Source organism: Neodiprion virginianus, chromosome 1 (genome assembly GCF_021901495.1).
Source record: "Neodiprion virginianus isolate iyNeoVirg1 chromosome 1, iyNeoVirg1.1, whole genome shotgun sequence".
Classification (NCBI taxonomy): Eukaryota; Metazoa; Arthropoda; class Insecta; order Hymenoptera; family Diprionidae; genus Neodiprion; species Neodiprion virginianus.
This window is the reverse complement of record NC_060877.1, coordinates 23,266,032-23,283,371: the sequence shown is the minus strand read 5'-3', so window position 1 is coordinate 23,283,371 and position 17,340 is coordinate 23,266,032. Positions and strand designations below refer to the sequence as shown.

Here is a 17,340-nt window from a genome sequence, read left to right as displayed (position 1 = left end):
CGAAGCGGAAATAAAAAAAAAACGTGTATCACAACAAACGGCAGATTCGCACGATTAACCTTTCGCTGTAACGCGCCGCCTGCGCCAAGAAGAATATCTTCTTAGACCAGGTATCACAAGAAAAGGAGAACGGGTCGATTTTACTACGCGGCCCAAATAATACGTACAGTTCTCTGCTGATATTTTCCCTACATCCGTAATTTCGATCCACTCTGTTTTTGTCACTTTTTCAAAGCTACACCTAAGTATGTGTAAGTATGTATGTACGTACCGTAATGTTCGTTAATCGGTTCCCGGTATCTCACTATTTTTTTGTAATAAAAACTGAAGCGCGTTTTCTTTCTATTGAAATTTAATGTGTCTATGGTCAACGTATCGTTTGTTTCTCACGTCACTTACGTCTCTGGTCATTGGCACATAAAATTGACTTAGAAAAGAAACTCGTTCCAGTTTTGATTCCTAAATAATAGTCAGCCACTGGGAACTCGTTAATGAACATTACTGAAACTATTCGCTCGCTACTATTCAGCTTACACACGCGATCGATCGCGGCCGGCTGTATCAGCTGGAATTCTTCTTTTTCTCGTGCCACAGAGGTTGGGAACCAACTCCGAGGAAACATTTCGTTTTCAATTCGTTTATTACTGCACGGTTTTCACCCGATGTTGAATATTGATCGTTTATTGCATGGTTACTGATTATTACCAGGGAAATATGCAGTGGGTTTTTATACGCGAGACTTTCTTCGAGGGTTAGAAAATTGACGTGATTTTAGACGGTTGCTCGACTTCCGGAAATTTTACATGTATCCGTATTGACGTGGTTTCACGAAAAAAATGCTGCGAAAAACGTTCTTACAAACGTCTGTAAGAAAGGCCGAATTTTGCAAACACATTGACAACGAAATTCAGAAGTAAACGAGAGTTGTACACAGAAAATTGTAATAATTTTCTTTTCGCAGTACGAGGTCTTGGAATTTTTTCAATAAAATACCATATTTTAGCTGAAAATTGAATAATTTTCCGACGCAGATTCTCATTTAGCTGTGAATTTTCCTTGCAAAATATTCCAAGGATATAATTTTTTCCAAAGAAGTTTTCTGATCATTTTCGGTACGGTGAAACCAGCATAAAAATCGTAAAATAATGGTAAAAAAGGAGCGAGGTTGAATTTTCATAAACCGACAAATATGGATTTCGGATATTTCCACCGGTAGACCAATGACAGTAATCTTCTCCGTAACATCGAGGTGTTCTAAATTTTTCTGATAACCTCTGAGATTTACTAATCCGCGGCAAATAACCCAAGAACTGAGTCCTAGAATAATTGCCGATTGTCGAAAAGGCAATTGATCAATGCTGATATTGGTTACGCGTTGTACTTACGTACGGTTAGAGGTTACAGAGGTTACACTCTGCATTGGGCGAGTGTAGAGGGAGCGTTGGGTAAGCTACTAAATACGTAATAAGCATTGATCATCAGTTAAGAAGCGGCGATTGATGAGAAAAATTGTGCCGGGCGATAAAAGACGAATGTAAGTAACATACCGCCAATGCTCAGGCTCCTCCACCGAGTTTTCCTCTTAGCACCTTTTTTCCCCATTTCCCCGAGGGTTGGGCAGCAACTCGACTCTTCTCCTCTCGCTAGTGTTTTCCAATCCTTCTCGTCTCACCCGGCAATCTCTTACCATGAGAACAGTTCAGTATTCTTCATGATCCCCCGGCACTGTCTGTCCCATGACTTCCCCCCTGTCCTCAGTACCAAACTTGTCCTTTCCTCTAATTCCTAAATTTGAAAATTCAAGTTCGACGATGGCCAGAGCCAATGACGCAATCAAAAACTACCCGCGCTCTACGGATCGCGGTTCAACACTGCGGCTCTCCCCTCTACCACTGCGTGCCGTATCTTCCCCCACCAACTCCCGTATCCCCCCCCCCCCCCCGTCCCCGTTACCGCCGTCCAGGGATTCCCCACTCCAAGTCAAAGACCATCCCCGTCGTGCCAGGAGCGTACGTGCAGATATGACTCGGTTACTGTGCAAAAACGAACACGTGAAATCGCCACTTTTTGATACTACCATTTTCATTTTCTAATCGCTGGGGAGGGGGGAGTTAATTGGTCGACTACATCCAGAGTTTCTGGCTTCGGCTACCATCTTGAATTTATTGTTTAAGTTGGAAAATATCAATCATGGACGAAAAATTTTTGCGACAATAGTTGTAGAGAATTAAGTTTCCGATATGTTTAGTTATGACCATTGTTAGTAAAAAGTTGAAAATGGGCGAGTTATTTGATGACAACAAATTCCCTCATAAATTCAAGATGGCGACTGAAGCTAATGCAGAATCTACTCGAAATTCAAGACTTACACCATCGATGACCCCCCACCCCGTAACGATTAGAAAAAGAAAATAGTGGTTTCGACGAGTGAACACGCCAGACCTCCGTTTATTCTGCTTTCTATTTTTTTAAGTAATTTACGAAGTCTTACTATACGATCGTAGTTTTAACTATGTGAAAAAATTCCGAGTCCGCGGCATGTTGTAAGACTATACCTTATCAAGCAGAGAAACTTTGGACTCGGTTGAAAGAGGACACGTTTTTGCAATAGCGATTATCGTCTCATTGAGAAAATAATATCAGAAATAAACTGTGACATATGCATATGTATAGGTATATTAAACGAATACTTCAATGCCGTACTATGTATAACCCTACTAGAAATTCAAAAAATATCATGTATACACACGTATAGTCTTACATACGAAATAAACATCATGTATATGATTCAATACGATTTTTTTCCCTAATGTTTCTCGCAGCAATCTCTCATGTTCTACGTACCTTAGTCGAAACATCGGTCATTTGTAAACAGAATTCTTACAGAGGTCATTTGCAATGGCACTGAGTTCTGCAAGACTATAGACATTTCAAACCTTTTCCGAAATAAAATATAACCTCTTGGTAACCTGTGTTGACTTAAACGTGTGAAATCGAAGATACTCTAGCTTCGCTGCTTGTTACCGAATCATAGATCCATTCATTCCGGACCAAATGTCTGTTCCCCAGCAAGCGAAAGCGAATTCGAAGGTACAAAAAAGTACTAGAACCTGGCTTTATTCTAGTTTAATTTTTTGCTCCACAAATGGAAGTCATCGACTTATAAAAGTACTCCGTTCGAATCACGTTGATACGTTTTTATTGAACAAAAATTAGGGATGCTGAAGTTGTAATAATTTATAGAAAATTATTAGCGAAAATATTGCAATTTGTATCAATTTATTGGGAGAATTTGTTCGGGTTAACGAATCACGATAGAGAGTGAATACATTGCAATTAACGTTGAATACATCGGAACAAATGCAATGAATTCAAAGTGCAAGTTTTCACGAAGGGATAATTGGAAATCAGTAAATAAATTCATTTAATTTCTGTTAAGTCCATTTGATACATGTATGACTCGATTGTTCATAATTTTAGCGCGCTAAGAAAAACTTCATCAAAGTGAGGTAATATTCGGTAAAGTATTCTCTGGAAGCATTCAAGAAGAACATCCGCGAGATAAAGTGAAAGTTTATAACTGAAAAGTCATCATCACTGATTCCATCACCAACGGGTACGACACGAGACATCTGACGGAATCAGGGTTCAAGTAATAATGCACCTGCGTTTCGTGAAACAAGTCAACGAACAAGTGTTCCAATTTGGCGCGAAGATTAATTTCAAAGTATTCAGCAATGGTGATTCGCATAAGTAAAGTGATTTTTTTTACACAACTCATCTGATATTATTGGTAAAAATATGTCATCCTAAATATTTGTCTGTAGTTGTGTTACAATACAGTAAACGTTTTATTTACATACTATCTCAAGCCAAGGTAACTAAACATCTTTTGGTAAATTGTAGGTTATGACTAGCGATGTTCTAAATTATTTTAACAATAATACATTTTTATCGGATTAATAATTCTTTGCGAGTTATGTAAAACCACTTCTGAAAACGATGCCTAAATTCTTGTTGAGAATGATTTACTTCTCGCACTTTGAAATTTTATTTCTCTCTGATAGCCTAATCTAACCTAACCGATGGTATGTATGTTACATTTAGCCAAAATTCACTGCATTTCACGCTCACGTCTAAGTAAGAGCCATGAAGTTATTCCAAACGCCTTCACTTGAGGATTTCAAACCTCCTTTGCTCAATGATGAGGCAACTGTTGGTTTGGTTGACGGTAGCCTGCGGTATGTGGATCGCGAACATTTGAATATATGCATGCAGTCGTATGCTGCTTACCTACTCGATCATCCCAATGCAACTGTGAGCTCTGATATGCTTGCAATACGAGAAGCTGGTAATGGTATTTCGGCCAAAGATATGTTTTTACCGGTTCAGGAAAGTGCTTTGAAAAAAATTGCAAGCGTGTGGCGTGACAAGGGTTTCATCGAGGCAGTTCACGCAACTGCAGAAGAGGATCCGGCACAGGTTACAAAAATCTTACACTGGGTAACTACAAGGTGCATAAATTCAATTATTAGTTTCTTTATTTCCTGGTTAAGTTTTCTGGCTTTCATAATTTTATTCTGAGTATCTTAATGCTAGAGATTGTTGCTCACAGATTACAATGGTCAAATGTCAAAATGAGAATATTCGGATTTTTAGTGTCATTGGTCAATTTTTACTGAAAACTCTATGGTCCATGTTCATAATTTTGAATTTTTTCTTTCCTTTTACAGATTATCTCGCCTGTTTGATTTGGTGGACAAGCTAGCATTCTGGAATGAGGGATTACCGATGCTAACTTATGGTTCCGCAGCTGATATAGCTATCACACGTGACTGGGCTACTGCCATTGTAATCATTGTCTAGTTCACAAGATTTCTGTACTAAAGTAACTTGAACAAACTCAGTTCGATATCTAGAGCCATTGAGCACCGTTAAAAGAAAAGGACAATTTTGATTGCCTCCAAATTTTGCTAAAATTCACGTTTTTTTCGATGTCTTCTTTATTACTTCATTTTATTTAAACTTTTCTACACACTCATGACAATTATTGTGATTAATTAAAATTTGTTTCGTAAAGGTTCGTTGTTTAGCCTGGCATCCACATTGTACACGTCTTGCTTTAGCAACACGAGACGATAGGATTCGTGTGTTCTGCAAGAACGTGCAGGGCGCAGCAGTTCTGAGACACAGCTTTCAAAAATCCGTATCTTGTTTGACTTGGAGGCCCAATTCTGGTAGAGAGTTGGCCGCTGCTTGTCAGATGGGGATTTTAATCTGGAAAGTAGAATTGGGAGCAGCTAGCAGTTCGCTGAGTCAAGCACTGACTCTCCGACAAAGAGGACATGCCCCAGTCACAAGCGTTGCTTGGAATCCACAGGTAGGAAGCCAGAGGAAAACCTTTACTTTATTCATTCAGTAATTTTGTGGATAATCTTTGTATCCCGAATTCCTCAAACTCTCCTTATGATCCATTTCAGGGTGACTTATTGGTATCTTGCTCTCCAGCAAATAACAATATGTATATCTGGGATACATCTAGAGAATTGGCAGTCCCTTTAAAATGTGTCAGAGGGGGCGGACTCTGCTTTGCTCGATGGTCTCACTGTGGTTCTAGGCTACTGGCAGCATCCACTCATTCTGTCTTCAGGTAAAGATTCGATGGAAACATGTTTTGTCATGCCAGATGAATATATCTTCATCATTTGGTTTATTATATCAAATTTAGTAAACGACTCGAGAAAAATCTTCTCGTAACAATAACTATGGATAATTTTCTGTGCAAATATTTTGATGCTTTGGAATTTCTCCTTGAATAATAATTATACCTATGACACGCAATTCTTCTACAGAATATGGAACACTGGAGACGGCTCATCTTGGAAATCCGAAAAGTGGATGGTCCCAAACGGTCGGGTTGCTGCAGCTTGTTTCGGGCCAGATCTTACGCTTTTATTTGTTTCAACCGAAGTTCCAGAGATAGTATTTTCACTGCCATTACAAGAAAATATTTTTGACTTGAAAAATTCAGGTGTAAATAACGACGTTAAAGCTGCCACGGCTATAATTGATCTGAAAAAAACAATTTTATATTCCAATCAGCATGAACAACAATGTCTTGGAGGTCGAGTGATAGCTATGGAGTGGGATCCTACAGGAAAATATCTTGCCATTATATTTCGGGTTAGTACCCCCCTCCAAACCGATTATGTAATTGCCATAAAAAAATGTTTGGTTGCGGAGTGAGATAACATATTAAAATGTCATTATTTTGCACAGGATAGTCCAATCGTTGTCGTGTTTGCAATGAAACTGCAGGCAGGTTCAATAGCAGCTGACGCAGCTGAAGGGTGCTTGATTAAAGGCTTTCCTGGAGAGGTACCGAATTGTATGAACTTCCAACAGGACTTTGACTCTAATTCTGACTTTGGAGGCGCTTGTCTGACAATCGCGTGGTCAAGTGGAAGGGTTCAACATTTTCCATTAGTCAATTCCAACAGTGTTGTGCATTCCAGCTTTACCACGAATCACTTGTATATAAGTTAAAAATCCAGGTCATTAATTTGTCACTGAGAAAATGAATTGTGATACCATGATATAGATGTAAAACTAGATCGTCACTCAGGCATAACCGTATTTTTATAATTCCAAGTTTGATTTTTTTGAGAATCAATCACTGTCTTGTCCATCCTTATAATAAAATACGTGCAGTATATCTTATGTAACACCTTAAACTAGTTATGTGCCATTTGAATCAATTTCGTTATTATGAATACATGTGTATACAATATCAATATGAGTTACATTTGTTATTTGTACTTAGATTTCAAAGACATTGAAAACAGAAAATTAATAAATAACATTTTTACATGGGTTGTTGAAATTTTCTCAACGTACAATAATAGTTTGCTACCTTTTATTGAAAATTGTAAAACAAATTTTATCATGCTTTCAGGATCACGCTAAAAAACTGTTTCTGTTGTTTTCAAAATCGTTGACAAACATGTTATATAACGTGAGCGAATTAACGCATTTTGGTTACGAATTTTGAATTCATTATTCAGTGCTCAATTATGGGATATGAGCTACGAGGAATTGTTCGAGATTGGGATTCAGTTGTCTTAATATAACTAGAAATTTTGCTACTTGTATCATACCATATACATGTATTTTGTGATTGTAAGTAGTACTTTTACTATAAAAACAATGGAAACTGAAATTATGCGTTCTTTGGCTAGTTCCAAACGACATGAATTAACGAATTAATTTGCATACGAATATTCGTCATAAACATTAATCCGCATCTAAAACTCAAAACATTGTTTTTCAATTTCATATTTAAAAGGTATCAGTGAGAAATCTGTTCTTAGTATAAAATTTTTATTATACCATTGAATGAAAATACAACAATTTAGTATTCATTTCTCGCTTGCATATATTAACCAAATCTGTATTATGTGATTAGATTTATAGTTATGCATTACATGTTTTAGAAAACAATTTCGTAATCTTGTTACAGTATTGTAATTAATTGTTTATTGGTTGGTGTTCACTTTGTTGGAAAATATATGCAATTTTTAATATACTCTTTTACATTCATTACTCTAACACGATCATCATCGTTCTACATGAATTTGTTTAAAAAATACATTTCGAGTTATATATTCGACTCATTTTACAATACGTATATATATATATATATATATATACATACACATACATACCTATATATATATATATATGTGTGTGTATATTATTACCCCAATGAATTTGGGTTATACAATCGCAAAAAAAATTTTTAAATGATCGATTTAATAGAATTTTATACACTTTTCTACTACAAAAAAACTAAATTACCATCAAGTTTCGAACGATACACTCGTACACTCATGTTCTCGAAGTAAAACAGTACACTAATTAATGAACAATTAACGCATAGACCGAATAGTGGAAACAAATATCTCGCATGTTCATAATTTACGGTAGATAATATTTATTTATTTATTTATCTATAGGGTGTTTCGTTTGTGTAAAAAATTTGCAACATCATTTATTCAGTTATAAATATTAAAAATTCTAAGTATACAAGAAAATAGAGCCCAGAATTTGTTTGCAGAGCTAGCGATATTTGTAATAAGAATTATTCAAGTGGAAGATACATGAAACTTTCTGGAAAACATAAAAAATTTGTTTCAGTATTCTTACATTTCATCGTTTATGAATATGTGGTACTATTGTTGTAGAACTGAGGTGAAAAATGTAATTAGTGACGTAAACATAGTACATGTATTCGATTCTGGGACGTTAGTAATATATATTTTTCTGAGTTTGATTTACACCATTATTAGCAAATTGTTAGTTATGCTTTGTCGACCGGTTGCATCTTAATATTCAAGACACGATTGTACTCATAATGTTATCAACGAAAGGGATGAAATCTTTTATACATATTATCAGTCCAAAAATTTCGTAGAATATAATTCAATAATTAACAATTATCATATTGGTCGTATATTATTATTCATCACCCACAGTTCCCACTTAAAGCATTTAAAAATAGTTCATCAATATTTCAACTTCGATAATAATTTAATATCTCAGCATTATGATCTACATCGCAATAATTAAAATTAAATAATCATAAAAATTCAAATTAAGCAGTTTCTACTTAATAATGACAATGATAACACATATTACTAGAAACATAACATTGGTAGCAGTAGTGACTTAATGAAAACCTAAATTGTACTAAGAATCAACTAAATTGCTATATTACCAAAGGCGGATAGAATAGTTCCTAGAATAACAATTCCAATTTTTGCTCGATATCTTTTGTAACATTTCGGTTAATTACATGGAATCGATTACTTAAGTAACTAATGGCTTAAATCCCGTGCTCTGGTATTTAAGATTAACCTTTGGGAACAAATCATCGGTAATATTATTCCGTAGTATGTGACAGCCAACGCAATGTGTTTTAAAGATCTGGAAACATCATTTATTAAAGAGCAATAAAAATTTCTCACATCTTCACAAACGGGTACAACGTTTATATCTTAAAAAAACTGTAAAGATGTAGATAACTACGTATTATAAAGAATATTCGGTAGTACTTTTGGATAATTTATTTCACCTTATGAGAAAACGGCTTGTGTAAAAAATCCTTCCGAGAAACATTATTCATCAAAATTTACATCAAAATAACGAAATGGCATCCGTCAAAAAATAAATTTGGGAGTAAAATTTCTTTGAAATTTAAAAAATTAATAAGCAAAAAACGTCGTATACTGTTCAGTTTGTGCAATTTTGTACAATAATATTGATTCAGATATAACGGACTTCCCTTGTCATTGGAAAATGTCAATAGCACTCTTACCAAACATTTGAGGTACCAGATCTAGTGTAAAACAATGTTTGACTTGTTAAATTAGAAACTTTGCACCACACGCTCGTTCACAAGAAAAGAAAATTGGAAAATGATAAGAGGAAGAGAAAAATATTCATTAGGATAGTTTCAAAACACTGCATATGAATATTCGAGCGTGCATTAAAAGCGAACGATAAAGCTCTAAAGATAAATCAATTAAAACACTATTGCTTGGGATGGATCAGCGCATTCACCAACTGTCATTCGATACATTGCCATTTCTGTTATCCCATGGTAATGAACAAACGCTGCGGCTATAACAAGCACATGGAAGATTTGGTGACTCTGAAACTAAATTTAAAAAATTTTTTATTTGGATTAACATTTCTAGTCCACTAACTGTGTTCATTTGATTAAGACTGAAACTCACCCAAATATCAAATTTTCCTGGGAAAAATCTTTCTGGGACACGCCATGCGTAAAACATGGCTCCCAAGATATAAAGGCACCCCATAAGAATCAACCATCCCAGAGATGCTTGACTTATCGCTTTAAACCAGCCCTCAGCAATGGCGTAATGAACAGCTGGTATCACCTATTGTAGGACAAAGGTAAATATAGAAAAATATTTGGATACATGTTTACAATTTACAAATAAAGATAAGGCACAAGTTCTTGTGGATTTTCACATTTTTGGCTTGATGCCAATTGCGTAACTTTTATCAGAATTCAAATCTAACACACAGGATTTTATGAGATTTCAATTCGAGCTGGAATATTCTGCACTTTTCAAACTGTCTAAACTAAAAATCTCTGCATTTTAATAATTACGATAAAATTTTCAGGTTATTAGCGAAACCTTGTTGAATTGCTGAGAAATAGTATAGCAGGTTATTATATTGTATCGGGTGATTATAATATTTGTTGATATCAATAATTTTGTTATTCAGAGAAATTTAGGTTTAATATCTTAAAACTATTTAAGGCTCTGAAAAAAGACTTCAAACTTTTACACTGGTCTTTGATTTCACTGGTAAGATTGTATGTCAGATTGTTGGAAATCATTTGATTATTCAAACGATTTAAAATCCTGTATAAAATGAGCAAATACCACAATTTACTATATTGACAGTGTCATATAAATTAATCTAGTTCACATTTTGTTGGATGAAAACCGAGAACCCTTCAAACAGATTGTTGTTTGTGCGAGAAAAGTAGACCTCACTGATAGTAACTTTGATGTAATAGGCAGGGATCTAACGATAAAATAAACTGGTAAAAACCGAATATGCAATGATAACGTAAGCGGACAAGTAGGCAAATGAACAGCTAGTAGTTAGAACTTACCCCACTGAGGCCAAAGCCCATGAAAACTCCTGCTCGAAGTGGTCTATAACTTGGCTCGCTGAATTTTTCCCAAAGGGAAACAACGATACTAGTAATGCCGAGGACAACAACAACTGATAGGTATATCAATTTTGGTTGATAATCACAGTAGAATCCGTAATATAACCATGGAACAAAACTGCCCATTATCAGCATAGCAATGCCGCAGTAATCCAGTTTTGAAAACAACTTTCCTACACATTCACTGTGGCAGTGGACCGTGTGAAAGGCAAAAGACATTCCCAGACACACTATAGCTCCAGCAAAAAATGCAGCAAACACCAATTTTTCTTCTAATTGTATTTCGACGGGTGGTTGGGTTAAAAAGAAAATTGCTATTCCTATGAATGCTACACATCCTGTAATGTAAAAATACAATTACTCAGTAAGATGAAAATGTACGGGAACAACTATCATATATCCATTATATCAGGTAATATGTACCTTCAATGCACACTTTTTGTTTCATATTTTTGTTCAATGATGTAGGTATTTGTCAACCTTTTTTCACAAGCAGATTTCAGAAATTTGTCTACTGAAGATGCGTGCTTTACCGGGTTGTCTATATATTGCATGATATGAGTTTGGTGAGGAATACATTGTCGCTGTCACTACTCTATTATATTGACAGAGGGATGGAGATCAGTTATAGCGTTGTAGAAAAATAATAGTGATAGAGAACACCCATCAGTTTTCGAACTGCGCACCGATGCTAAATTGATTGTTATTTTCATAATGTTTATGCTGTTATCAACACCAATACTTATTTTCTCAATAAAAGATTTTTGAATATTCCTAAAATATGATTCTTTAATAAATAAACACCCGAAACAACGTTTCTTTACTGTTTCGAAATAATTTAAATAAAAAGTTTTCTCAATAACTCTCAAAAATTTTGTGATATAACCCAATTTCGTAAATGTTATGTAATTACAGCAAAGTGAAAGGTCTCTTGTAGGGAGAAAGTGACAAGAAAGTGTGAAAATACTATCATGTAATATATGGACAACCTTTAGGTAATTAATTTCCATAGATTGTATAACCATACGGATAAACCATTGGAGCTATATAAATATGGTTTTATCCCTTTAATTGATACACGTATTTCCATTAATCATCCTTGAGACACGAGATGTTGATACCAAGTATTTTGTTCTTCAAGTAACAAATATTTTGGTTGAAGTAAGCCATTTCAAAAAAAAAATTAATTACAAGATAAAAAGAGCACGATACATTGCTCTCTTTTTATATTAGAGTCAATAGCATGATTGACGTATCCACAGAAATTGTAGCAAATCATGAAAAATAAATACGAATTTCGTGTACAAATTTGAAAATTGATTCATAAACGCGGATTCTCTAAGCGTTTATCTTCATTTCTGATTATTTCTCTTATTTCTCATATTTTGGTGTATAAAATCCCAGCTTTATGAGTACTAGATCCTCTGCTGAATGGTGCACTAAATAATTGTATCAAACGTACACAGGTTGAAGTAATTACTGCCACAAGACTAAAAAAAAAAATAAAACACATCTTACCTAGCAAATGGGTCCATATATTGCCAGTTTCAGTATGAATACGGAAGATGCTCTTGAAACAAGCATAGAAGGATGGCAAAGGTGGTCTGTGTCCAGCGTGTAGAAAATCATTATCCTGCAGCCATCTAGGCAAGTTTCGGAAATGGCATTGTTTCCACGATGCTTCCCAAACCTGATGAAAATATATTTCAAGGTTTTATTTCAACTCGTATTACAGTAGAGCCTCGATTATCCGAACCCATCGTGACCGGGCCTAGTTCCGATTATCGAAAGTTCGGATAATAGATATGCGTTTTCGTAGATAGCGGTCTAACATATTCCATATGGGAAAAATATGTACTGAAAATTATCCTATGTTGCTTTCGTCAAACCTATTCTATTTGGTAAAAGAAATAAGTAACGACGAGACTCAGTACTGAAATTTATCGCAAAGGTCACTAAAAAAAAAAGTTTTCGTGAAAACTTTTTATTCGTTCAAAAAGAAATTGATATTACAGACGTACAACAAATTATCTCGGAATCATGTTCATTTTATTTTTTCTTCGACCAATCTAAAATATATGTTTTTTCATACGTTTATAACGCTCTCGGGTAATATTCGTAGTATTCATTTTTTAACGACAAAGTCGCTTGGATAAATTATTATTGGACAGAAGAAAAAAAAAACAAGAATCAGAAGTCTTACATGGAACACGACGATGCCATTCTATTTACCTCTAACAGCGAATTTTTGTAAATTATTCAGCCAAGTTTTATTCCGTGTGAATTAAAAATTTTATCAACGATACGTATCTTTGTAGCAATTCTTAATGACTCCTTGCGAAATTAACTTGTCTTCGAGCATAACGAAGCTCGTTTTTTTATTCGTTTGAGAGTACTTCTGTCGAGCGATCGTTGAAAACATTTGACGAGCAGCATTTCGAACGAAAAACAAACGAAAAAATTTTTATTGTAAAAAAAAAAAAGTCGCGCCATGGTTCGGATAATAGAACGTTCGGATAACGGAGGGTTCGGATAGTGGGAGTTCGGATAATCGAGGTTCTACTGTACTTGCATATTTTGTCTCTGGATAATTTCTCAAACCCACAGGAAACTTCAGAGGAATATTTGATTAGTGCAAAATTTTTGATAACTGCAAGTATACATTCTGAACTATACAATACTTCACAAGATTTTGAAGAGCGCAGATTTTGGAAAACGTTCGATTATTATTATTATTATTATTATTATTTTATTTTTACGAAATACAAATTTTTTTTGATAACTGATTTCGAAGATTTTTTAAAATTAATACTGGTTGAAATATAATTATTTTTGGAAACTACTTTTAATCATAATAATGCATAAGATGAAAACGACTTAGAAAGTCAACAAAATATTCAGGTCAGTTACCTGAATGAATTCATATTTAGTTGAAACAAACATTTCTTTTCCTACATGTCCCTAAATTGTTATCACCTCGAAAAATGGGAATAGCTCAAAACTGGCTAAATGTAAATATTTTGTTTCACTAAAACGATGGAATCTAATTAAGGCTTTATTTTATGAGTTTTAATCAGTGTACAAGTATACCAAAGACTGGAATGTATCCCGATACTTTCATAAAAACTGTCAATTTGACAGTTAAAAATACACTTGAGTAAGATTTCTTAGAAAAGAATCGAAAAATATAAAGTGCTCTAGTGCCAAAAAAATATGTCAGACTTAAGCGTAAAATTTTGTTGTACTTTATACAGAGATAATATAAAAATCACTGTGTCCAAAACAAGTAATCTCACATGAGAATCCCTGGGTAGAATAATATAAGAATAATCCACCTGCACTATTATATTACTCATTGTCAGTAAAACTACAGAAAAAAGGTACAAAGGCAAAGTAATATAGAGTTAAACTAACTTTACAGAAATTATGTTATTTGTAATCAATAAAAAACGGTGTGCAACTGCACACATTTTACAAAGAAACACAGCTCTTTATTAAAAACAAAAACAATAAATGAATACAGTTCACAATACTGGTAACTGCTTGTCAAAAACATGCTTAGCATTGAAGTATACAAGTAAAAATGCCTTTCAGTTTACTAATGGCAATATATTTTCGCAAATGGCTATGTAGCATGTTATAATAAATTTCATTCCAGAAAACACTTTTGCCGATGAAAAGAAGTGACTGAGGATATGCAAAGTCTTTAATAAAATCGAGAAATAAGTTTTCGTAAATACTTACTTTACGGACAAATTCTTCGGCCTGTTCAGCTGCATTATGAGCTAAAGCTCCCAGGTCTATTTCATCGCTCAGTACCCCAGCTTTTAGTACCTCTGTCATCTGAAATAATAGGAAGAGTACCATAGTAAATGATGTTCAATTGCTGATTACATAAAATACTTTAGCATACCGATGGATACCTACGGGCTATCTTGTTTTATCTAAATTATTACAATTTATACTAGAGTGCTGAAGTTGCCTTGAAAATTGAAATAAAAAAACAATATGACGATAAATGAGAGTAAAGACCAACCACGTAGTCCTTTCCAGTTAGCGCCTTGCTGAAATATCAACCAGAGCTACAACAGGCAGTGGTATAAAATAGTGAAATAAAGAAGTGAAATCGAACTTTAATTGACTTTTCAAATATTGAGGAAGGTATACCTCGCAATCTAACAGATGGTCATCTTCTGGTGTAGAAGGTAGAGGACAGCCAACACCATCTTCTTCCTCACCAAGGCAACTAGCATCATCGTCATCTAATAGGTCGTTCACTTCGTGCAAGCCCGGTATATCGCTGTTTAAGGAAACTCGATCGCTCCATGGAATACGATGACGGACTATTGACTCGCCTCCTGAAGCTAAGTCTCCTCTGTCCTCCACAATCATATCCTCAAATGTGGACATTTTTATGATGAGAATATTCTATTGCTGCGATATTTGGTTGCTGTGGTACGAACTATGGTAGCTCTGAAACAAACGTTTTCAATTATATTTATGTGTTCATTACAGAATCTGAAACAGTTCATTCTGTAAGTTCCTAAAAAAGTATGTGCATCGAAATCATGTGCGTTACATACTGGAATGGCATAAATTTTATGTGTAATATACGCACAGATGTATACTGCCGAGTAAAGTGATTATTAGTGTCGGTAACTTATTTACGTGGCATAGGCATGCCTGCAATTGTATGCGAAATAGTAGCTGACATGTATGACTTCCTGATAAAAATTCTATTCCAACAATGGTAATTAACTTTATTGCTCAGCTAACATTGATCGCTAACATTGGTGCTATTGTATAACATGCTAATCATATTGTTATAACATAAAACAAAAAAATTATTTCAGGTAGACGTATGCATGACCAGGAAACAACGAAGTCAAAAGAAAAATTTGCCATCACAGTAGTAAAAAGTTTGATTGCTAACGCAGATCATTCAATCGGGACAAATCGATCGACCAATTAATGTGGCATTTGAAATATAAATTTATTATTTCAATTTCATATTAAAATTTCTAATACAAGAATTTATAGCAGCAAAGTACTTGCAAGATATTAACAGTCAAATTGAAATTGGACTTTGAGTGTAGCATTAATCAGATGATACACCGCCTGAGCCAGGTTAAGCCAGATAAGATTAGAAATTGTTGGAATATGAGCATAAATAATCTTGTTGTAAAGGTAGAATAAGGATAGTCGTCTGAATAATAAATAAAATATAAATACTCTACTTGAACTTCTGTCATTAAATACAACACCTGAAACCCAATTTCCAATAGAAATATTAACACAAAATAATTCTGTCCAAGTCTCAGACTTTTGTTGAGGTAAAAATTTTTTAGAAATGCTGCAAATTTAGTCTGGTTAAGATTCTTAATTATATTAAATTGATATTTTATTTAACTTAAATTTCTTGCTGAAAGAAATGAACGACCTTTATTGTTGATTTATGAAATGATTTCAGTAGATTTTTAGGAAATTTGAAACTGTAATAGCGTTGTTGACTATAGAGTTATGTAACGAATCTTACTAATCCTTATCTTAAATTATTAGCACCAAAGTGAATACATCAAGAGTTTCTACAGACCAGTCTTCTTATGCATAAATGATTAAAATTAAAGTCTTACAGTAAGTGATGTGTCAAAGCTGACTATCAAAAACAGGGATCATGGTATCATTAGATAAAATAATCTTTAATCGTGATGTTCAATTTACTATAGGGATCAAATAAGTCAACATTATCATTGGAAAATTTACAATGATAGTAGAATGTTATGAGTGGTGGTAATTTTTATAATATAAGTGCTGTAACGAAACTTTTGAAATAAATTGTATGATAACTAAGAAATAAAGTATTGAAACGGTACGTAATGAATCCAGTGACGTTCGAAGAGTTTATTCAATGCAAATTTGGGAATGTTGTGGAGAAAAGTTTGGGAAACTTCAAGTTTGGCTAAAGGTCAGCACTTACGTAATAACTCTTTCGTACACAAAACGAGTTTCAAATAAATATCAGTTAGATGTATAGGTACGCTGATCGAATAAAGGGGTTTCAAATATTCGCGTGTACCGGAGTTGGAAGTTAATAACGTAACCGCGAATCGCGTAAAATCGATACTATGTAATGATTGTAGAAGATAAATAAAATAGCGTTGTTAACACGCAGCATAAGCACGCGAGAACTTGCACAAAAAGATGTAATTAGATATAAAAGAATAAAGGAAGGAAAAAAATCGGGAATATACCGTCGGGAGAAACAATACTTACGTACATACTCCTAACGATCTATGTAATTGCTGACGATTTCTGGCGGAAGAAAACTCGTTCAACTCACCTTGATTTTTCACATGCGAAATTTTCCCATCTGTCCAAATTAGGTTGCTCACAAATAGCTCTTCTAATTATTCCGAAACGCAATCATCCGATAAGTACGACGTGAAAGTAATAACAAATCGCGCTATTGCACGACACACAATACGGGTCTCTACTGACCACTGCCAGTCGACTGTCGAAAGCAGTCGAGAGTGTCGAGACTCGTGCGTCAAACTGTCGGATATTTT

The 17,340-nt window shown here is 34.4% G+C and overlaps 3 protein-coding genes across 7 annotated transcripts in view; 1 reads left to right on the top strand and 2 right to left on the bottom strand.

Annotated features, from left to right (window-relative positions):
* LOC124298381 (uncharacterized) overlaps nt 1–1,880 on the bottom strand; it is a 42,226-nt gene extending 40,346 nt beyond the window's left edge. Inside the window, exon 1 of the mRNA XM_046750301.1 lies at nt 1,548–1,880. Within this exon, the coding sequence (XP_046606257.1) occupies nt 1,548–1,602 (55 nt within the window). The 5' untranslated portion in view covers nt 1,603–1,880. The remainder of the gene's footprint in view (nt 1–1,547) is intronic.
* A 1,792-nt stretch (nt 1,881–3,672) lies between these two features.
* Nucleotides 3,673–9,057, top strand: LOC124298389 (aladin-like). 3 transcript variants are annotated; one of them, XM_046750313.1, is made up of 7 exons: nt 3,673–3,877; nt 4,108–4,514; nt 4,734–4,851; nt 5,081–5,380; nt 5,481–5,650; nt 5,853–6,183; nt 6,280–9,057. In XM_046750313.1, the coding sequence occupies exons 2-7, from the start codon at nt 4,150–4,152 to the stop codon at nt 6,544–6,546; spliced, it is 1,551 nt and encodes a 516-aa protein (XP_046606269.1). In that variant the 5' UTR covers nt 3,673–3,877; nt 4,108–4,149; the 3' UTR covers nt 6,547–9,057. The 3 variants fall into 3 exon arrangements, with proteins under 3 accessions (XP_046606269.1, XP_046606278.1, XP_046606287.1); XM_046750322.1 differs by having other exon boundaries at nt 3,679–3,793; XM_046750331.1 differs by having other exon boundaries at nt 3,679–3,877; nt 4,142–4,514.
* Nucleotides 8,020–17,310, bottom strand: LOC124298418 (adiponectin receptor protein). 3 transcript variants are annotated; one of them, XM_046750400.1, is made up of 7 exons: nt 17,048–17,310; nt 14,942–15,247; nt 14,519–14,617; nt 12,293–12,464; nt 10,715–11,112; nt 9,798–9,962; nt 8,020–9,718 (listed from the first exon to the last, which is right to left on the bottom strand). In XM_046750400.1, exons 2-7 carry the CDS (start codon nt 15,182–15,184, stop codon nt 9,584–9,586), a joined length of 1,212 nt encoding a protein of 403 aa, XP_046606356.1. In that variant the 5' UTR covers nt 15,185–15,247; nt 17,048–17,310; the 3' UTR covers nt 8,020–9,583. The 3 variants fall into 3 exon arrangements, with proteins under 3 accessions (XP_046606356.1, XP_046606348.1, XP_046606363.1); XM_046750392.1 differs by having other exon boundaries at nt 17,115–17,310; XM_046750407.1 differs by lacking the exon at nt 17,048–17,310 and adding an exon at nt 14,811–14,856 and having other exon boundaries at nt 14,942–15,083.
* Nucleotides 17,311–17,340: the final 30 nt, after the last annotated feature.

Excerpts from the sequence above, each read along its gene's own strand:
- LOC124298389 (XM_046750313.1), top strand. The coding sequence starts at position 4,150 with ATGAAGTTATTCCAAACGCCTTCACTTGAGGATTTCAAACCTCCTTTG. Across the intron at positions 5,651-5,852 it reads TCCACTCATTCTGTCTTCAG|AATATGGAACACTGGAGACG; the intron begins GTAAAGATTCGA and ends ATTCTTCTACAG. Across the intron at positions 6,184-6,279 it reads ATCTTGCCATTATATTTCGG|GATAGTCCAATCGTTGTCGT; the intron begins GTTAGTACCCCC and ends TATTTTGCACAG.
- LOC124298418 (XM_046750400.1), bottom strand. The coding sequence starts at position 15,184 with ATGTCCACATTTGAGGATATGATTGTGGAGGACAGAGGAGACTTAGCT. Across the intron at positions 12,465-14,518 it reads CCGAAGAATTTGTCCGTAAA|GTTTGGGAAGCATCGTGGAA; the intron begins GTAAGTATTTAC and ends TATTTTCATCAG. Across the intron at positions 11,113-12,292 it reads TATATGGACCCATTTGCTAG|GATGTGTAGCATTCATAGGA; the intron begins GTAAGATGTGTT and ends TTTACATTACAG.